This window comes from Dendrobium catenatum, unplaced genomic scaffold (assembly GCF_001605985.2).
Source record: "Dendrobium catenatum unplaced genomic scaffold, ASM160598v2 fragScaff_scaffold_716, whole genome shotgun sequence".
Lineage (NCBI taxonomy): Eukaryota > Viridiplantae > Streptophyta > Magnoliopsida > Asparagales > Orchidaceae > Dendrobium > Dendrobium catenatum.
This window is the reverse complement of record NW_021319178.1, coordinates 8,530,293-8,548,274: the sequence shown is the minus strand read 5'-3', so window position 1 is coordinate 8,548,274 and position 17,982 is coordinate 8,530,293. Positions and strand designations below refer to the sequence as shown.

General features: G+C 33.0%; 1 protein-coding gene across 5 annotated transcripts; it reads left to right on the top strand.

Annotated features, from left to right (window-relative positions):
- The first annotated feature begins 3,350 nt into the window (after window positions 1–3,350).
- On the top strand, window positions 3,351–17,281 carry LOC110114812 (ABC transporter A family member 8). 5 transcript variants are annotated; one of them, XM_028696073.1, is made up of 20 exons: window positions 3,351–3,559; window positions 3,805–3,909; window positions 4,187–4,298; window positions 4,409–4,811; window positions 4,894–4,982; window positions 5,076–5,223; window positions 5,321–5,440; window positions 5,533–5,642; window positions 10,177–10,338; window positions 10,611–10,773; window positions 10,866–10,991; window positions 11,073–11,156; window positions 11,237–11,589; window positions 14,314–14,514; window positions 14,709–14,818; window positions 15,015–15,099; window positions 15,413–15,541; window positions 15,647–15,752; window positions 16,569–16,657; window positions 16,824–17,281. In XM_028696073.1, the coding sequence occupies exons 3-20, from the start codon at window positions 4,218–4,220 to the stop codon at window positions 17,139–17,141; spliced, it is 2,877 nt and encodes a 958-aa protein (XP_028551906.1). In that variant the 5' UTR covers window positions 3,351–3,559; window positions 3,805–3,909; window positions 4,187–4,217; the 3' UTR covers window positions 17,142–17,281. The 5 variants fall into 5 exon arrangements, with proteins under 5 accessions (XP_028551906.1, XP_028551907.1, XP_028551905.1 ...); XM_028696074.1 differs by having other exon boundaries at window positions 3,763–3,909; window positions 4,661–4,811; XM_028696072.1 differs by having other exon boundaries at window positions 3,763–3,909.
- The last annotated feature ends 701 nt before the right edge of the window (window positions 17,282–17,982 follow it).

Sequence of the window (17,982 nt, the reverse complement as noted above, 5' to 3'; positions counted from 1 at the left end):
CACGAGCTCTATGACATCAAAAGTGTATTGATCCAAATCCAAATAAGCCCAGACAAAAGCACTTGAAACATGTTGGAAACTTCGTTATATTATAATCAAAATAAATGTCTTAGTGAAAGGAATATAGGGGTGTCAATATTGGATCATTTCATAATCCATGAAAAATATTCATTATTTTTCTGTTTCAATTTTTGACACGACCCGAATCTGACCCGGAAAAATCCGGGTTCGGGTCAACTCGAACCTGAAACGGGTCGGGTTCAACAAATCAACCCGTTTTAAAAATCGGTACGGATTCGGGTTGACCCAGCAACCCGAAATTGACCCGAAAGTGACACCAAAACTTATATTTGACCCGAAAATCCGAGATTGACTCTTTTTTTACCCGATTTTGACCCGAAAATTGAATATTGACTCGATTTTTTACCCGAAAATTAGCAATTTTAGGTCAACTTCGGGTCATTCGTGTCGGGTCGAGTTGACCCGGACCCGAATCGGGTCGGTTTCAGGTCCAGAAATCTGACCCGTTTTTAAAAACGGTTCGGGTTCGGGTTGACCCGAATAGTGCCGGGTCAGTTCCGGATTCGACCCGAACCCGACCCGCTGACCCGAATTGACACCCCTAATTTTCGTACTTTCCAACTTATGTTTCACATCCAAGCGATTACTAATTCAATCGAGCGTTTCACTGGATAGTAGACTTGAGCATTTCAAACACATCAGTTGTCTCCGCTCATCTCCCTCTCATCGAACGCAACAACTCATCCATCTTTCTCTCGCCAAACCCACCAGTCGCCTCCAAATCTTCATCACATTTAATGTAAGCTCGCCGAACAATTACGGATTTTTTCAAACTCTTTCACAGTTGATTGATTTATTTTATCCGGTAACACTCCAAGGTAGCCTTTCACGATCTCCAGCCACTCTTCTCCGACGGTGATCTATTAGAACTTACTTGTCGCTAATCAGTTGCAACTCCTCTTCAGAGGTCGTCTAAGGTTCTGATTGCTTTCATAAATGAAAGAATGCATCTGATTTGGGATTTTCTATGTTTGAAGAGCACGAAATGGTTTTGCATTCGCTATTTCTGCATTTGAATGAGCAGCATTCATGAAGTGACATTAATTTAGTTAATTTGTTTAATTTTAATTTTATTGTATCCAAATTACAAAATGATGATATTAGTTTTATGATTAATTAATATGGTATTAAAACATATTAAAAAAACTTCACTTGCGTATGTTTATATATATATATACACATTTGAAAATTATTTATCAAGTAAGTTAAAATTCTTTCTTTTTAAATTTGACAAATTTTTATCAATTATTTGTCAACAAGTAACCACGACACCCAATACTGATCGAGCGGTGTTCAGCAATGATACAAAAAAACAAAAGACATGACCCGTTCTCATTCGCTTCTGGACGTCATTCGGTGACCACACAAAATAATTTCTCAAGTGCACTTTATATTTGAGATCTAAGTTTGAAAATTCAAATTTTTAACTTTAAATGGAAATTTATATAGCTTTTTTTAATTATTAAATTAAATTCACACTATATTCTTAGTTAATTATTTGATATTTTTCATAATTCTCATCGAAAAATAATATTGAATAAGCAATATAATTATTCCACTAGCCTATTAATTATATTTCACTTTTTTCTTTTTGAAAATAAAAATTTATTATTATTATTATACAAAACAATATACTTGTATTTGTTATGCTCAGTCATATTCTTAATGGTAAAACTATAATTAATTGCATTAGATTTTTTTTTAATATATTAATTGCATTAAATTAAGAGCTGTGTCTTAGAAAATCTGAAAGCTTTTAATTGCATTAAGCTTATATTTAAATACTCTCAATTTATTTATTTAAATGCATTACGGCTTTTTAATTTTACTTATGTTAATTGTATTTAAATAAGAACTAACTGTTAGAAACTCCAAAAAAATGTAATTGCATTTATGCTAATTTTAATTTAATTAATATTGATTGCATTTAATTAACTTTGAAACGCATATATTTTAATTAAATTTATGCTTATATTCAAATATGTTTAGTTTATTTATTTAATTGCATTGCATATTTTTAATTTCAATTATGTTGATTGCATTTAAGTAAGAAAAATCTCAAAGATTTTAATTGCATTTGTATTTATTTGAATTTGAACAATTTTAATTACATTTAAAAATTTTGAATCGTAATTTATTATTACTAGTAAAATACTAATGTTCACACGAATAAAATTAAAATAAAAAAGAATTAGATAGCTAAATTTGTATGTATACTAATATTACTATTCTTTAATAAAAAGATAAAATTATTAATTTTATTTTTATCAATTATCTTATTGAAAAGTTATAGATATTACTTTTATATAATTTTTTTGCAAATTCTATAAATATTTATTTTTTCTCATTTTATAAAATTAATCATAGTTTGATCCCAAAGAAATCTTGCAAAATCAAGCACTTGCAGTAGCCAATCGGCGATGGAGACTTGGAGGTGACTGCAACGTTGATGGGTTCGGCAAGAGGAAGATTGATGAGTTCAGATTTTGCATTGGTGAGAGAGAGGATCGTTGGTGAAAGACGGCCTGTGCAACGACGGTTGGCGCAATGGCCGCAATCGCGAGGAAAAGGTTAACAATAGCGCTGGCCAGCACGAACTTTTATTTGGTCGGGTCACAGGACTTAGCTCTATGTTCGGCTGTCAGTAGAATCGCGCTACGCATTCTCATTATTTACCGCGCGCCCCGACAACCCGATCCGGATCGGACCCATGATGGCTCGGTATTTCTCGATTTTGCTAGGTATTGCTCAGTATTGCTAGGTATTGGTCGATTTGAGGTTGAATCTTGAAAACAGTTTGGAATGACAAATTTCTATTAAATTTTGAGAAATTATTTGTTAGCATAGAGATTTAAATGTGAATAAGATGGTTATAAATTAAAAAAATAAATTTAATGTATTATAAATTTAATAATATATTAAATACAAATTATTCATTAATTATTATTTAATTATCAATTATATATATATATATATATAAAGTTATATTACTTAAGCTAATTATATTAATATTTAATTCAATGATGCTAAATTAGATAATTAATTTATGCACTGATTATACTATTATTTATTTAATTAATTTACTTAATAATAATATTTTAAATTATATTAATTAAGTTAATCAATAATAACTTAGGCTTTTGATTGGACGTTTTTTGAGTTTATTTCATTTAAAAAACATTAAATTATTATTCTTTAACGTTTGAAATAATACTATTTTTTTCATTTTTCCCTTTAACTTTTTATATATGCTTCTCCCTCATAAAACTTCCTTGTCTGAACCAACGTTTTTTCAATCTTCTCTGGTTGCTGTTCAGCTTCGTTGCTTCGCAGGAGGTGTAGAGATTGCTCGCGTCGCTTCTTTGGCTCCTTCGTGGCTGTTCGGCTTTGCTCCTTCGACGACTTTCTCTTCCTGTGTCGGATAGAAAGTTACGACATTTTTATCGGAAGCAGCAAGGGGAGCTCGCTGGCTGTGAAGGTAACTTTCTACCTTTCGCGCGCTTCTTCGGCCAAATCCCATAAATCCGCCGAACTAAAGGGATTTAGTAAATCTGGGATTTAAGCCGTAAATCCTTAAATCCGGGATTTACCATCGCCGGGATTTAACGCGCGCACAAAACCGTTTGGCTGGATTTAACGTAAATCCGACTTAAATCCCGCTGTAAATCCGATACCAAACAGCCCCGAAGTGTTTATTATTCTCTGTCTCGACGCGACTTAAAGGATCAGAGCGGAACGCCATTCTTCTTCCCACGACTCCAAACTTCAAATTCGACCCAACCGACGAGCTCATTTTTGGGGCGTTCCGTCTCCTTGGGCGAGAGCAAGGTAAGTCGTCCCCTTCAACTTCATCGTCTCCTTCAGTTTCCTCAACTACAGCTGCGCAGAACCAACCTTCTTCGGTTTCGGGATATTACACATTACATTTTTCATCTTTCAAAAGATGTTTTAATTGTTTTTAAGAAGCGTATGTGGCTAAAAAATGTTAGATAAATTTAATGGATGGTTGCTCTGATATAATGTTCATGCTTATTATGATATGCGAGAATAAATAATTTTTTGAGCTTTGTGGGTTTTTTAATCTATATATTATGTACATGTGCAGTTTTATTACTTCCTGGGACGAAGAAAGCTCAATGGATACTGACGTATCACTGAAACCTGTAAGCTTTTGGGCTCAGTTGAATGCACTCATGAGGAAGAACCTAACCTTCCAGGTCTCAGTTTCAATCTTTACTTCATCTCTTACTTTTGTTTGTTCTTTTTATGGAATTCCTCTTTTGATATAAGGCCTCTTTCTTTCTTTCCACTGCACATATAAATCCAGAGAAGAAACATCAGAACAAATCTGGGACTTATTATCATCCCACTCTTGCTGTGCTTGTTGTTGTTTAGCATTCAAAAACTAGCTGCAATAATTGCAGTTGAACCTGAGATACATTGTGATTGTGGTGAATGCATCGATGATGAAAGTCAAGAATCTTGTGATAAAAAATGCTCTAATGTCTTTGATATGATAGTAGGCAAGTCTACATATTGCCCAGAACCACACCCACCACAGTTGCCAGTTCTATTTCAGATACCAATGACTCAGTTTCGTGCAACTAAAAGAAGCAGCTCGCCTGCTTCTTCAAATTACAATTCCGGCCTGCCAGATAATTCTTGTCGAAAAAATGGATCTTGTCCTGTAACCATACTCATCACTGGGCAAAACCGCACTTTTGCAAAGAGTAAGTATCTTGCTCATCATGTATCTTGAAGTGATGATAGTAATTTAATCTCCAAATTCTAATACACTAGAGAAAATAACAGACATAGGGAAAAATCTTTTTGGAAGCAAAACTTTGGAGAACCCTTCAGATTCTGTGAACCCTCTAGTCGTGGCATCTGAATTTATGCTGGTAAGTTTGTTATATCCTATATCACTTGGTTTTGATAACAAATTTAAAAAAAAAAAAAACATGTTACACTTTGCTTTTAAAATCTCTTCTCAGGGAACAACTGCATTTCCTCCAAGCACATTTTACTTCGAACCAGCTTTCATGATGCTTAGTCCACCTCTTTACATTATTCATCCCAAATGCAGTTCAAACATATCATTTCCTGTCTCAATCAAGATGGGTGGGCTTTCTCTTTCGCAAGGTTTGTTTCTTGAGAGCTCCAAAGTTTTGTTTTGTTTTTTTTTTTTAATTTTTGCATGTATAAACAAAAAAAGATGGTGTGACGGAATTGCTTGCAGATGTAAAGTGTGTGGATGGACTCTCCCTTTGGCGTGAAAATTCTTCAGTTATAAACAAAGAGTTATCTATGGGTTACCAAATGGGGAACCCCAACCGTAGAATTGATGAAATACTTGCAGGTTGATTTCTCAACTTTAATGTAGCATTTATTGGTAAAATGTTTAGTTTTCCCTTGTAGTTACTTGGATTAACAAGCTCTTTCATGGAGCAGCTTATGATTTCTCCAACACTAACAGCAATATTTTCAATGTCACCATATGGCATAACGAGACTTACAAGAACACTGGGCCTCTCCTTCGAATTTCTCGTGCTTCAAATGCGGTATGTTATGTTCATCAGTACAAAAGAATTTATAATTTCAAGTGAATTATGCAATTATTTGAACAATGCAGGAGCTTCTCAACCAAAAAATCTATTGCACTAGCTTATTCTTGATATTATTCTTAAATATGAGAATCAGTCCAGTCCTATCAGATAAGTAAAGTTGATGCTTGCATAGCAGAATACATCACTAGGAATACACATAGAACTAAGCAAGCAATCCCACATCATGGCAATAAAATTAAGATGGCAATAAAATCATTATGACATGAAGATTAAGCAGCATTAAGATTAATTAAGATAAATAAAGTCTTTAAGTACCACTAGCAAACATGTTCAGTATTTGGACCCTTAAATGTTTTTTTTAAGTTAAGCATATCCTCAATAAGCAGGACATGCATTTCTTAAAGCATGTGTAGAAGAAACCTTATGCTTGCTTTTTGGATGATTTGCCCTACTCGCTTGACCATGAATAGATGTGACAACTTTGATGGAGATCTCGGAGTTCTTCTTCTTGAAACTTATCGTCTTCCTTGAATGTTGTTGATTTTACACTTTTGATTAAGAAAGAATTGAAGAGAAGAATTGGAAAGAGAGGAATAAATGGGAGTTTCGATTCTACAAGGAAAATGGAAGGCAAGCTGCTGGAGTTATCATTTACCACGAAGAAAATCTACATAAAAAATTCGTCTGGATACCACTTTTATAGGTGGAAAAAAAGCAAATTTGGCAAATGTCATGCACTTTTGCTTGTGAAGATTTTTTTTTGGGTGCACCTAATAAAATGATGATCAGATGATGTGACATGAGATTGTGTGAATTTTTTTATGGGGGTATAGCATTTTGCCCTGTGAAAAATGTTATTTAAACATAGTTATCTTGCAATTGGTAGAATTACATGAGTATATTAGGATAATAGATACGCTAGAAGTGAAAACACAGTTAAGCAGAGAGGAGAGGAGGGGGGGGGGGGGGGGGGAAGCAAAATACTAATTTTAATTCATTATAATTAAATTAACATCATATATACCCTAATTTTAGAAAATGGATTAAAGTGTAAATAGAAAACAAACTTATCTTTAGTTCAAATGAAATTATTATCTTATAATCTAATTAAATTCAAAACCAAATTATTCAAGAAAGATAACATTTATATTTAACTAATAAAAACCTAATAAAATAAATACAATTTGATTTCATGAACCGATTTGCATCAATCTAAATTTAGTTTGACCATGATTTTTTATTAAAATCAATGCATTGCATTAATTCCCCTAGGGCCACCATTGAATAGTCAAGAGCAATGTCACTTTTAAACTTGATATGACATCAACTCTTTGTATGATCAAAGCATCTTCAACATGAGTTTGATTTTTTTAGTGACCCAAATATTTGTGCACTTCATAAGCAACTATAGTTATTTTGATGCAACACATGATAACAATTAGAAGTAAGAATATAATGAACCATATGGATGCAATGGAGACTTGAATTTCATTTTTCTTATTTGAACGGATGACCACCTCAATCATATTATAATAGCATCAAAATATCAATAAGGTCAATCATATTATTTTCCAACACTTTGCATGATTTTTTATTCCTATAATTACTGTGTTTTAAAATTTCAGAAGTTTGAGAAGTTGTTTCAAAATTAATTCAGAAGCTGGTTAAATTTCAAAAATTACTAGAAAGATGGTTAAAGCTCAAAAGTAAGTTAGGCACGTGATTGGGATATAATTGGTTGAACCATTCTCATCTAAGATTCATTTGGCCAAATCCCATCCCATTCAAAATTCAAAGTGGCTGGCCTTCCTCCACTTTTCAAGGCTAAATTCAAGTTCAATGTACACAATTCAAGGCATATTCTACAAAAACAATGTTTGATTGGAACCACTTCCAAAATTCAAGGCACCTCCTCCATTCAAACTAATACCCGAAGTCGACCTCCTCTCCCTTAAAATTTAAATTTTGAAGAGCACAACAATTATAGAGCTTGATCGACATAATCAACAGTTACATCGGTATTTCTTAAATCAACAACAGTTGTGATGGGGACATCGTTAGAGATTGCGACACATGTACCATCAGGAGATGCCGGAGATCGACGGCCACGATCATGACCTTTATTTTCATCATTTTATGTAGTAGTTTATTTGATTTTTATGTTTTTCCGTTTTTGCCCTTATGGGTAGTTGGTCGTTATTGTAGCCCGAGGGGCATTTTAGTCTTTTGTTGTCTTGTCATTTTGAGGCCTATTTATATGGCCATTTTCTCATGTAATTTTAGTTATTGATGAAATGAAAATTTACTCTTGTTCTCTTAGTGAGTTCATCTTCTCCCACGATCTCTTAGTGAGTTCACCGGAGGAAACTAGATCTCTTAGTGAGTTCTAGTTCGCCGGAGAAGACTAGATCTCTTTGTGAGTTCTAGTTTTCGAATTATCTCATCTTGTGGAAAATCAACGTGGAGACAATCGAGGTTAGTAAATCCGTAGTCGTCGAAGCCTTGAAATCTCCATTTCTTCCTCTTTTCCCTTGCCCTTGCCACCGTCCAATCCAAGAAGCAAAGCCGCCGGCCACCTTGTGCTTTCCCCCCCTGTTTTCAATTCAAAACCAAATTATTCAAGAAAGATAACATTTAACTAATAAAAACCTAATAAATAAATACAATTTGATTTCATGAACCGATTTGCATCAATCTAAATTTAGTTTGACCATGATTTTTTATTAGAATCAATGCATTGCATTAATTCCCCTAGGGCCACCATTGAATAGTCAAGAGCAATGTCACTTTTAAGCTTGATATGACATCAACTCTTTGTATGATCAAAGCATCTTCAACATGAGTTTGATTTTTTAGTGACCCAAATATTTGTGCACTTCATAAGCAACTTTAGTTATTTTGATGCAACACATGATAACCATTAGAAGTAAGAATATAATGAACCATATGGATGCAATGGAGATTTGAATTTCATTTTTCTTATTTGAACGGATGACCACCTCAATCATATTATAATAGCATCACAATATCAATAAGGTCAATCATATTATTTTCCAACACTTTGCATGATTTTTTATTCCTATAATTACTGTGTTTTAAAATTTCAGAAGTTTGAAAAGTTGTTTCAAAGTTAATTCAGAAGCTGGTTAAATTTCAAAAATGACAAGAAGGATGGTTAAAGCTCAAAAGTAAGTTAGGCACGTGGTTGGGATATAATTGGTTGAACCATTCTCATCTAAGATTCATTTTGCCAAATCCCATCCCATTCAAAATTCAAAGTGGCTGGCCTTCCTCCACTTTTTAAGGCTAAATTCAAGTTCAATGTACACAATTCAAGGTATATTCTACAAAAACAATGTTTGATTGGAGCCACTTCCAAAATTCAAGGCACCTCCTCCATTCAAACTAATACCCGAAGTCGACCTCCTCTCCCTTAAAATTTAAATTTTGAAGAACACAACAATTATAGAGCTTGATTGACATAATCAACAGTTACATCGGTATTTCTTAAATCAACAACAGTTGAATTAAATGTGATAATGAATTTTGATAATAGGTGTACCTTTCTGCATGTGAAAAAAAAGGCTTTTGGCTTTTGATGGAGTATGTTGGAGAGACTTTTGATCAATCCACAACCCACACTTGTGTGGTTATTTTCCATAAGGATTTTTAATCCAAGACCTCTATCAATATCTAGTTAGCCGAACACAATCAGATTGCTAAAAGAGATTTTCATCTATCATTGCTTTGACTTCTTCACTTACCATGCTAAATCAAAATGTCTTGCATGTTGGTTCTCTAAAAGAAAAAACTCTTTGACAAATAAAACTTCTTGTTCTCAAATTTCATGACCATTGATCTTTGCCATGCTCTGATGGAAATTTGTTGTAACTAAAACACTAAAACTCAATACGGAAGCATCACCTATAGGGGGCGGAGAAAGATATGATAAAAAATAAACACCAAAGTAATAGATCATGTAGTAAGATTACGAACATGTTCATCATGTCATAGGTTAAATGTACACACCAATCTACACAAAAATAAATTTCATCTTTATAATATATATTATTTACACATGTACTACACCTGTTGTTTATTAGTATCCATTCCTTTTCATTTATTGTACATTTAGTAACCTACTTGAATCGTGGAAAAGCTAACATAATTTGATATAATTGACAGACAAGAATGAGTAATAACAAGCCGACATAGGTATCCTAAATAAAAAAATCATTCCTTTTTAATCCTTTGAATAAATACTGATTCATGCCAAACCTCATTCATCTACATTATGATTATTCTTATTTTGTAGTTTAAGAGGTTTAGTTCTGAAATTGAAACGTAGAAAGGGCTCTTCTACTACACCTGTCAATCAACACATATCTTTATTTAGTTAATGTGGCTAGTTATGCTATGAAATTATATGTTTTATATTTACATGGCATCAATTATATTGGATTCTTTTAGAAGCTTGTACGACATCTATTTGGAAACAGTGAATAAGATACCCCTATTGTATTAGCAGGCTGCAAATGCATATCTTCAATTTTTCAAAGGAGATAATGTGAAGATGCTGCTTGAATTCGTCAAAGAAATGCCTAAAGGTGCAACAAAACCAGGCATCATAAATGTTTCTACTCTTCTTAGCCCCTTGTTTTTCACATGGGTCATTGAGCTGCTTTTTCCGGTAAGCCTAAAAGTCGTGTCGTAATTATTATTTTGAGATGCATCCAATCTAAAAGTTTTCACTGATTATATTATTGTTCATTCACCATATTTCTATTTCCTTAGAAGAATCATTCCTATATTTCTAAAACTAAACTCTTTTCTTACTAGTCCAAGCATGAGAACAGAACAAATATTGTTGAAACTGAAATGTATTTGCCTTGGGAATTTATAATTTAAACAACGATTATATTATCTCTATCAGAACCGATTTGATTGATCTGATGTGTGCAGGTAATGTTGACTTATCTTGTTCATGAAAAGCAAAATAATATGCGAATGATGATGAAAATGCATGGCCTTGGTGATCTTCCATACTGGATAATTTCCTATGCATATTTTTTATTGTTGTCAGCATCTTACATGTTATGTTTCAGCTTGTTTGGTTCCCTAATTGGTATGTTCTATCGATGAACTCAACAAAGCTAGCTTCCTAATGCATTTCCTTATTGTCTTATTTGTCTTTGTAAACTGAAATACTTTTTACAGGCATAAAAATATTCACCTTAAATAAGTACAGTCTCCAGTTCGTGTTCTACTTTGTATGCATCAATTTGCAGATTTCTCTAGCAATTTCATCCTCTGCACTGTTCTCAAGGGTGAAAACTGCTACAGGTATTTCAAAAAGGAAAATATCAAAACTTTGCTAAATCTGGTTTCAAAAGTATGATTTTGACATGGTGCTTCCACTTGCAGTAGTTGGATACTTGTATGTATTTATCTCAGGCCTTCTAGGATCATCCATTTTTGAGCGCTTTGTTGAAGATGCCTCCTATCCAAGTAAGCTACACTGCTGAACTTATGCTCATATGAAACATTATCCTTTTTCATCAATCCATGCATCTTACCATTTTTTGCAGGAGAACTACTTGAGGTTATGGAGATTTTCCCAGGCTTTTCCCTATACCGTGGTTTTTATGAACTTGCTCAATATTCTCTTCGTGTGGAATCTCTTGGAGCACCTCATGTGGGTTGGAAGGACATTAATAATGACAAGCAAGGGATGCGTGCTGTTTTGATCATCATGATTGTAGAATGGGCAACACTCGTACTGCTTGCATATTACTTGGATCAAGTTGTTTCAAATGGTAAGGGAGTTCGAAAACATCCACTTTGGTTTTTATCAAAGTTTCAGGGGAAGACAAATAGAAATAAGCAAAGACAAGGATATGATATTCTCATTAATATGGATAAACCAGATGTTGCTCAAGAGGTAAGCTCCACTATTAACTAAGATAGTCAAGAAAACAAAATAACTACTCTCAGCTTCAGATTTTTTTTTTTTTCTAAAATGCTCATGGAATGTATTCAAATGTTTAGAATTGGAGCTTGGCAAACCCATATTAGTAGTTATGTATCTGCTCATGGGAGAGCGCTCTCAATTAAAATGATTGTTTAAGCTCAGATTTTGTATTAAATTCTCATTGTTTTGTCATCTCAGACTTCTCAATTGATACGTTCTACCAACGTTAGTGGGCTTTCAGTCATACTGTCTAAAGAGCCTAATTAACAACCATTGTTACTTAATCAAAGTTATCCTAAGTAGGCTAGGTTAGAAATGTATGCGTGTGTCAAGTATGTGCTTTTAAGATTGACACCAAATTGTTTATTGGTAGAGGATTTGCCATGCTGTTTCATTGAATAGTTTAGAGTTACATAGCATGGACATTTGAAGTTTAGAGACATTGGACATTATTTCTAAGAGTTTGATATATGGCATGACTATTAAATGCGTATGAGTTTTAGTATGATGGGATTGTTAATATTCTCATAAGCTCTAATTTAATTTGGGTTGGGGCTTACATCCACTATAATTTTGAAAATTAAGTATCTTTTAATAGGCTTGACTACTTTGTGTCAACCCATTAATTGAGATAGAGCTTGCATCATTAAAAGGCCCAAACTTGGGACTTACAACCTTGAGGATGAGAACAACTTAGCGTTTGGTTATAGCCTTGCTTTATAGGTAAGGTGGCCTAATTACTTTAGTTGATTTAGTTTATGTCTTGGATGTAGCGCATATTTTAAAGACACATATTGAAACAAACACATCAAGTCCCTTGGATCAACTTAGAGATCATAAGGTCAAACTTGAGTCTTTGGCCTAAATGCTTATCAGTAGATTCAATATTGAATGCATTTGAGTTACCACACTGTGTACATTATACTAATTAGATGTTTGAATGGCACTTAAGTGATTTGTTAGGTTCAAGATGTCTTTGTAGTTTTTTTGAGTTACCCAATGATCTCCCAAAAATATACGCTGTTGAATTTGAGACAGTTTAGAGGCTATATTGCATTGGCACACTTTTCAATCCACCAACATGTGTGATGGTCTATTGGCACCATTATAAATGTGCTTGATACAATCATTGGTGCTTATGCATTACTAATGAACCCTTGGTTATCCATAGGGATTCTCTATCCTTTAATATATTTTAAGGACATTCAATGTCTTCTTCATATGGTAGCATAATCTTCCATACGATTTTTTTTTTTTTTTTGAAGATTATCAAAACTTATAAATTTGTTCTTGCACTTAATTTTATTTGAACTTGCTCAAGAGAATTTACAACTATTGCTTAATGATTGGATGATCAATCATGTTCCCATTTTAGACTACATGTTGGATGTCCGTGTGTGGAGAATAAGCAGATGTGGTTGACATAATAATTTCTTCTTTTTACTTCCAACAACTTAATCAGATAAAAGACACAGAAAATTACGTGTACTTAAAGGTTCCAATGAAGAGGCATAAGTCAGTTGGAGAAGGGGTCCAAATCATGTTCGTCAAAGCCATAATTTCCTTCTCTTTGCGGAAGGCACTATACATTGCATGAGAAGAATTTGACATTGAGATACGTCCTTGCAAGAACTAGGAGTTGCATATGCTGAAGGGCACCAATGCAGGAGTTGTGAGTATGAGAGAACTCAAAAGCACTATGACTATATTTAGGGTTGTTAATGATTCGTGAGATGCTGCTCTTAAAGCTACAAGCTTGTGATTGATCTAGTGGCTGGAGAAAAAAGGGGTTGAATGTTAGAGCTTGGGATCTAATGAGCTTAAACCCAATCTTTTTGTTTTCATTTTAAAAGCAACTATTAGCTGACCCCACATAGGGGGATAAAAGCTTGTTGTTGTTATTGTATTTTAAAAGAAACTATCATGATCTAAAAAACAATTTAAGAATTCATCATAGAACTATGAAATTAGTTGAAAATATGTAAAATGAATTTAATGCATTAGCCCGATTCTTAACAAAATTAATTACTTAGTTATTATCATTAATTAAAAATTAATCATACTTATGAAGATTAACCTTCAACAAGAGTTCAACCAAATTAATTACAAATTTGATGTAAACACATAACAAGCACTATGAAGTCAGTAAATGTGACTTAGCATAATCATTGCTTCAGCTTACTAACAAGTGCAAACCGTCATAATCATTAGCTCTAGTTTGTGATGCTCATTGACTTAATTAGCAGCAATTAAGCCAAAATTAATTACCCAATTTTATTATAAACACATTGCAAGCACCGTGAGTTCAGTAATTGCTGATGTGATTATCATAATCATTCCGTCATCTAATTAATGATTGCAAATTGTCGTAATCATTCATCTCTCGTTTAATTTACGCGATTTTTTTTGGTGTGCAAAGCACGAACTAAGCCAGTTAAAATCTAACTTATCTTTGTTTAATCTATAAACATCCTCTAAGCTTTTGTGCAATTTCTTCCATAGTTAGATGCCAATTCTGTGCACTTGATCCCTTACACGCATATTCATTAATCCAAATGTAAATAGATATGCATCTTGCACATTATCTAACATTTTTTTAACTAAAATTTAGATTCTAAGATTATTCAATCTTGATTACGTTGTGTTTCTTGACGTTCATAGCCATTAACTGGACTAACTTTCAATTTTCTACAGAGAGAAATAGTTGAAAAGTTGATACAAGAACCCTCTAAAATCCAGGCCGTTCTATGTGACAACTTAAGAAAGGTGTACCCAGGAAGTGATGGAAATCCAGATAAACACGCAGTTCGGGGCCTATCACTGGCTATTTCTCAAAGGGAATGCTTTGGCATGCTTGGCCCTAATGGTGCAGGCAAGACTTCTTTTATAAACATGGTTAGTTGATCTATTATTTATTGAAGACATCAACAATACCGATCGCCATAATTTTGAAGGTTTTCTACACTAAAAGAACTTATTAAGTGCCTAATCAATATAGTGATATGACATAGGCTTTCAAGAACTTTCTGGGATCTGGCCATCACAATGACAGGTAGAGCAGTTCTAATAATTTTTTCAACTGTTTGCAGATGACTGGGCTCTCAAGGCCCACTTCAGGCACAGCATTAGTTCAAGGAATAGATATCAGCAAGGATATGGACAAAGTGCATTATTTGATGGGTGTATGCCCACAACATGAGTAAGTGATAGTATACTAATTTTTGTAATATGAAATCAACTTATTTAATGTAGCAACTTGTAATCAAAACCCTAATGATATTATCTCATAAATACTAATTAATTCTTATGATATTATTTCATAATTTTGACTATAATCAATATTAGAAAGATTTAGGCATTTTTGCATGTTTTTTAACTAGTTGATTTGATTACAGTTTGACCTGGGACAGTTTAACTGGAAGAGAACACCTACTATTTTATGGTAGATTGAAGAATCTTAAAGGAGATCTATTGATGCAGGTAAGTTAGCTTTACAATCATCGCATATTTTCCCATAAATATACTTATGACTTGTTATTGAATGGTGCCAGGATGAATAAAACCAGGAAATATTGCCTATATTACATCGAACCAGGAACCTTAATAAAAAATATGAATATAGATTCAGAATTCGAAGTAGAGATAAAACATGAGAAGTGTGGTTATGAAATTTCGTGAATCCACAAAAGAATAGAATAGAAAAGGGGGATCATGTCATCAACTATGATGAAAAAAACCTTCGAAGTATGGAATAGTTAACTTACACGCTAGTCTTATTCTTCATGACTTGCAGGCAGTTGATGAATCCTTACATTCAGTCAATCTATTAGACAAAGGTGTAGCTGACAAGCTAGTTGGACAATATAGTGGCGGCATGAAGAGAAGGCTCAGTGTAGCCATATCACTCATTGGCAATCCTAGAGTATGAAAAGCAGAATATATATATATATATATATATATCATTTACTATTTTTCCTTGATTTTATAATCATTATGACATAAAGTTGATCTTACTGTTAATTTCTAGGTTGTATATATGGATGAGCCTAGTACTGGATTAGATCCAGCATCGAGAAAAAAACTATGGAGTGTTGTGCAGCAGGCAAAAAAAGATAGGGCGGTTATTCTCACAAGTATGATTTTTCTTTCTTTTTTACTTGCTATCAGCACAAATCTCTCTTCAAATTTCTTCTTTTTACTTTTGCTGTATATATCATGCCTATATGTCACTTAGGCTTCGTTTGAGATGACTTTGTTACTGTTGCTTAAAACAACTTTCTAGTATAAAAATTAAATTTTTTTACTAAAAAGCTGCTTTAAGAAGGAATAAGAAAGCCGTCTGAAACGAAGCCTTAATCAATTAAATGCTTTCCAAAAGAAACTTAAACCTGGGTGAACTGGCTAGCTTCAGCTATTAAAGTTAAAGATATATAGAATACCCATACCAACAGTAGGCATCGAAAATTTCTTCCAGAAACTAGCATCTCATTAAAGAAATTTAGATACTTGCATTGCGGTATGCCTTTCCCTGAAGGCCAACTGAAATGTTGCTAAGCTTTGAGAAATTTTGAATTCAAGATTCAATGCTCAGATTAGCCAGCTACAATTGAGAAATAAGCAGGTTGAGAAAAAACTTAAAAAAAAAAAAAGTTTAATCAACAATTTCTGGGTACAAGAATAGAAAGAAGTGGAAATATATATTTTTTCAATATCGTGTATTATTTTTCTATAACTAAGGCTTCGTTTGGAGCGGCTTTCTTACTACTTTTTAAAACAACTTTTTAGTACAATTTTTGTACTAAAAAGTTGCTTTAAGAAACAGCAAGAAAACTGCCTCAAACGAAGCCTAATACTGCTGGTCATATAATTATAGCATTTCATTGTTTGTAAGATAAGAAAAGAAGCAGCTTTATTATATCTAATAAAGCTTTGTTTTGGGATGAAAACAGCCCACTCCATGGAGGAAGCTGAGGCTCTTTGTGATCGTGTTGGAATCTTTGTGGATGGGTATCTACAATGTATTGGAAGCCCACTTGAGGTATTTCTATAAACTGTTTTGAAACATTATTCAAGTTCATTTCCTTGGATTGACAAAACAGAATCATATTATATTATTTACTAAATCATAGTTCATAGGCATTGCTAGCAATTACTCTTATGTCTTCTACCTTCCTGAACTTAATTATTACTGCTAATTTGAACAGTTAAAAGCTAGATATGGAGGTTATTTTGTACTCACAGTGACCACCCCCTCCAATGAAGAAGAAGAAGTTGAGAAATTAGTGCAACAAATATCCTCAACAGCAATTAGAGTATATCATTTATCAGGAACCCAAAAATTTCATTTACCTAAGCAAGGAGTCAGGCTGTCTGACATATTCAGAGAAGTAGAAGCAGCAAAAAGAAGGCTGAACATACAGGCTTGGGGCTTGTCAGATGCAACACTGGAAGATGTCTTCATAAAAGTTGCAAAAGCTGCAAATTCTTTACATGATCATAATCTGGACAAGAAATCTGATTGATAAGAGAGAGAGAGAGAGAGAGAGAGAGAGAGAGAGAGAGAGAGATATTATGCTATATCATGCTAATTGATATCTATAGAATACTACTGATGTTGCAAACCTCACCATAATGAAGAGTTTTCTTAGTAATTTATTAACAACATTATAGTATTTTAGGTGTATTAGGTGATAATGACACCCACTCTTTTATAATAAAAAATATCTTGATATATAGGTGTATTAGCTAAGCTTTTTTTTACATGATAGAATTATTTTTATAAAATTTATGGTCAAAATCCTCTTGTGAATTAATGGTGATCAATATTTATTCAAAAAAGAGAAGAATAAGGCTTCGTTTGAGACGACTTTCTTATTGCTTCTTAAAGCTGTTTTCTAGTACAAAAATTAAAAATTTTGTACTAGAAAACTGCTTTAAGAAGCGGCAAAAAAGCCGTCCCAAACGAAGCCTAAGTTTTGAACCATATTGGAAAAATAATTTGCAGCCTAGCTTCTGAGTGTATTCAAGCTCTCATTTGAAAATTGCTTTGAATAGAGTTCCAAAATAAATTAAGCAATTGATCATAATAAAGTTCAAATAATAATGTTTACATAATCCAAATGATAAAATTATTTTCTAAAAAAAAAAATGAAATTATATATATATCTTATTATGAAGCTTGGCAGCTTAATTTCAGTAAAAAAAAAATTAAACCGGAATTTTTAGTCCTAAAAAATTACTTTAAAAAGTAATGAAAAAATAATCTCAAATAAAACCTTTCATAATTAAATTCAAAAAATGTGATAACCATTAAAAGTTTATGAAGAAAGTAAAGTATAATACTTAGAATAATTTTTATTAATT